At 32.5% G+C, this 4,745-nt stretch overlaps 1 protein-coding gene across 1 annotated transcript; it reads left to right on the forward strand.

Annotated features, from left to right (window-relative positions):
- The first annotated feature begins 731 nt into the window (after positions 1-731).
- Positions 732-4,626, forward strand: LOC110022296. Its single transcript, XM_020721166.1, has 3 exons — positions 732-1,157; positions 2,823-3,062; positions 4,184-4,626. Exons 1-3 carry the CDS (start codon positions 792-794, stop codon positions 4,520-4,522), a joined length of 945 nt encoding a protein of 314 aa, XP_020576825.1. The 5' UTR covers positions 732-791; the 3' UTR covers positions 4,523-4,626.
- The last annotated feature ends 119 nt before the right edge of the window (positions 4,627-4,745 follow it).

Raw genomic sequence — 4,745 nt, forward strand, 5'->3', positions numbered from 1 at the left:
TCTGTTTTTTTAGTATTTATTTGAAATAACCCAAGAATAATCTGAAAATAACCCGATAGTTAAATTTTCGTTTTTTCCAGTTTCGGGTCTAGGTTATTCTAAGTTTATAATCGAGTTATTCTGTCATAGTTAGACGATAGTCAGACCCCATATATCAGACGATAGTAAAAACCCAACATAATCCGAGAATAAGCCAAAAAAATAAGAAAACCCTAATATTTCAACAAACGTGAAGTTAACTACGTAATCCGTAAATAACCCAACGTACACCAATGCAAACAATAACATTTCGGGGAGGTAAGCTTACCTCAGTCTCAAAGACGTCATTTTTCTCGTAACCCATCATCACTATTACTATCACAGTGTCGTGGAGCAGCGACGAGAGCAAAAATGGTGGATCGAAGCTTCTAAGGATCCATAGCAGAGCAGTAAGGAAGAACAACGGAATAGACCAAAAGGCGAAATGACCAGATTCACGGAGGCATAATAGATTAAAAGGTGGGTTAGTCGAATACACGGGTGGGGAATTAAATTTTTAATCATTTTTAATTAATTTGAGTGTTGACTTAATTTCATTGACTCCAAATTTTCCAGAGTACGGACCGAATATTTTCGCTCACTACCCTTCAGCACATGCATTCCGCCACGTAGTTACCCCACCTCCACCTGTCTCTCTCCCAGTTCCCCATTCTCCTATACAATTACCCCACCTCCACCTGTCTCTCTCCCAGTTCCCCTTTAGCCAATCGGCAAAAACCCCTTTGTCCAAATCCAAACCCAAACCCTAATCCATGGCGAAGCTATCCTCGGCGCGAGACTTCCGCACTTACGGCCCGCCCACAACCCGAAACAGCTGGGAATACATCAACGCCGGAATCTACATCGCCGCCGCCGTCCTCCTCCTCGCCGGCTTCGTCGCGCAGCTTTTCCCGGCGGGAATCGACGGCAGATCCGGTCTCGCCGTCATCATCATCGGTTTGATTCTGATCGCGATCGTCAACGCTCATGATCTCATTGCTCATTTGATCGGCATTGATTTCTCCATCCCGTTGATTGAATTCGACCCTCAGTTGGCTTTTGTGGAGATTTCTGTTCCTCTGTGGCTCATCGTCGGCGATGCTCTTACTGCAGTTGCTGTCATTCTTTTTATGGTTCAGGTAATTTAATATTTTGTTTGGGGGGATAATTGCATATAGATCATTGGAAATATTAATATTTAAGAAAAATGAAAAATATGGGTTGGGGTTTTGGCACGAATTTTTTGATATTTGAGTGATATTTTGAGAAATGGACGAGAGAGAGGGGGGTTGATTTTTAAATTAAAATTTTTGGGTGGACTGTTGTGTAATTGCCTCATTTATTTTTATGGAGCGTTGGTAAAAGAGATAAACCCAAACAAATTTCTTTCGTTCGGTTAGTTAAAGGAACAAAACATGAACAGTGATGCGTTCGTTTGTTCGTGTCCGAATTGTTATCATTCGAAATATAAAATAATATAAAATAATTATATATAAAAAAATTTATGATATTTGAAAGAATTAAATTTAAAATTTATAATATATAATAAATTAATTATAATAATATATTAATTTACTATATTAGTAATATATTAATATAGATAATATATATTTATATAATATAAGTTATATAATTAATATAATATATTATTTATATATATTAATATTAGGAATGTCAAAACTGGCGTGAACAGTGAATTCACAAACAATTTCGAACAGAAACTTAAACAAACTAAATTTCAAACGAACCGAATACGAATACAAGTTTTATGATCTTGGATAATAAGTTTTGCCTTTTTTTCTTTTATTTGGGCATTTGCATGCATGCCACATAATTTCAATTTATTTACATATTTATTATTCAAATATTAATTTTTACATTTATACCGCTCAATTGTTTAATTTCATCGAAAGTATCACTGTTATTGTTTCTTTTATGCCACCATATTAAATTTTGGTTGTATGCATATAAACTTTCTTTCCCTTGTGAGAGAATAGGAAAAAATAGGTTGAGTTATCTTAATAAATTATGTTAAAATAAGATAAAAAAAATTATTAGATTAAAAATTACTGTCTTAATCTCTAAATAAATTGAATGATTTTTCGGTCTTATTCTGATATAATGTGATTTTTATATATTTTAAAATATTTTTTTAAAAAATAATAATTATTTTTATTTAATTAGATATAATTTAAATCAAATATTGATTGAAAAGGTAAAATCGTATAATTTATTTTATGATTAGTATTACTTATGAGTAAAAAATAATATGCAATTGAGATATTTTAGGGGATGTTTAGCTGCAATTTGGATTTACATTAATAAATAGAATTTAGTAAATCTGATAAATCACAATAAAATTGATGATGTGTTCCCTTCAAGAAATCTTTTGAATCCTCGTAATAATTCGATTTACATCGAAAAAAAGACGGAACAAAAGAAAATTTGATTCATTAACTTTCCACCTTTTTTTTATTTTTTTTTTTTTTTTGGTGTTTGGTTGGATTTACGTTAAATTTAAGACTAAATCCTATTAAAAGTATGGTACCAAATGCCCCCTTAAGGAGGTGTTTGGTAGCATAATTTAAAGAGGCTAAAACCTCGTTTCGTTTCTTCAAATCCGATCGTGAGAAAGATTTAAGAAGCTCTTTCTGCTGTCGCTCGCGAAAGGCTACTTAAATGTGCATGATTAATCAATTCTATATAAATTAACTTATGATTGTTTTACTTATAATATAACCACACATATGATTTTTTTAAAATAATTTATATGAATTAAGAATAATGTGTTGGTGTGATTTCAGAAGGAGAGAGAGAGCTACAATTGGAGATTGGAGAAGCATGCCACGAACCTGTTGATAGCCGGACCGGTTTTTTGGCTATTGGGTTCGGTTCAAAATTTGAGCCAGGTTTACGAGCGGTCCAACGGTCTGCTCCAGATTCTGCAGAATAGCGTTCAGATTCCATTTCTGATGGGCAGTCTCCTGTTTTTGTTAGGAGGGATTTTCAGCAGATATGAAATACATCATTCCTTCAAGCTTGTGGTAAGATTTTGATCTTTCATAATCTACATAAATTGCACAAATTCCGTATGTGTTTACATATCTGCCACCCAAACTTTCATATTTACACACATACCACTACTCTAGTGCTATGTATGTAAATATGAAATTTTATGAGTGAGATATGTAAATACATAAAAATTGTGTGCTAAGTATGTAAATTTCCCTTTTTTTTATTCTTGGATTATCTCTAAGAAAGACAAAAAATATGAATTGATTAAATCTTGGATTAGAGCATTTTAATTTAAATTTAAGGAAGATTTATATACATGCCACTCAATTCCTATGTATTTACATATCTAACACCTAAACTTTGTTTTTTACATATATACCACTTTACCTATACATAAAAAAAAGGTATATTTCACACTTTAAAATTGAAAATAATGGTATTTTTTATGTGTAAGATTTGAGTGACATAAATGTAAAAAGACTAAAGTTTAGGTGTTAGATATATAAATATATAGGAATGTATGTAAATGCCCCTAGAGTTTATAGTCTTTGATTTTTTTGAGAAGGGTGTGACATAAGAGTTAATTGATTAATCACATATTATTTTTTATTTTAAAATTATTTAAATAATTAAAATATTATTATGATTGAGTTTGGATTAAGGGCTCAAATGCAAGAAAAAAAGGGGCACCCAAAACTTCTTATTTACAAATCAACCACCCTCTTTTATGCATTTTTCAAATGCTGTCTCAAATATTAAAACTTCATTTAAATAATTAAAATATTATTATGATTGAGTTTGAATAAAGTATCTTTTAGACCCCTGTTTGATAAAGGGCTCAAATGCAAGACTAAGGGGCACCCAAAACTTCTTATTTACAAATCAACCACCCTCTTTTATGCATTTTTCAAATGCTGTCTCAAATATTAAAACTTCCGGTGGTTAATTTGTAAATATCAATGTTTCGGGTGGCATGTATGTAATTATAAAAAAATAATAATAAATAAATAAATTAGAAGTTTAGAGAATATGAAATGGTGATAAGAGGAAAAGGCCCACCACCAACCTTAAGATTAATTAATCAAAAACTATGGTTAAGTTAATTAATAAGCATCTCTCATTCTAATACAAAAATCTTGTTAACATGCAGGGCAGGAGCTGGGCCTGGTTGGGCCTATTTGGGAGCCTCTTATTTCTAATTGGAGGCCTAATGAATGTGATAAAAGTGTCCAGAATGCATAAAATGGATAAGGTTAGATTAGAGAGCCTTAGAGGGGGTGCCCTTGAAAGGCTCATGAGAGAGAGGGAGGGTAGGGTGCCCTTACTCTTAGAGGGTAGCGGCCGGCGACGACAATCGTCAGAAGATACAATGCCAACTTCCATCGCTCCGATGCCGATACAGATACGTACCGATGGTGCCGGTGGTGGTGGTGGTACGACATCAACGCCTTATAAGGACGTGCTTGTTAGTGGTGGAGGTGGAGCTTGAAGCTTTTGATTTAGTTTTGGAATATGTTTTATTTTTATTTTTCTTTTAGCTTGCTTTATTATTAGATATTATCATATGGATGCTTATTTGGAGTTAGAGATATCACACATACATAATGTTTCGTTATTATCATGACAAAGTGCCTGGTGAATGCTATAGGGTTTGTTTGGAGATAATTTTCATCATTTTTTTTTTCAGAATGTTATTATATATATATATATTC

The sequence above is a fragment of the Phalaenopsis equestris genome, unplaced genomic scaffold (genome assembly GCF_001263595.1).
Source record: "Phalaenopsis equestris unplaced genomic scaffold, ASM126359v1 Scaffold000180, whole genome shotgun sequence".
NCBI lineage: Eukaryota > Viridiplantae > Streptophyta > Magnoliopsida > Asparagales > Orchidaceae > Phalaenopsis > Phalaenopsis equestris.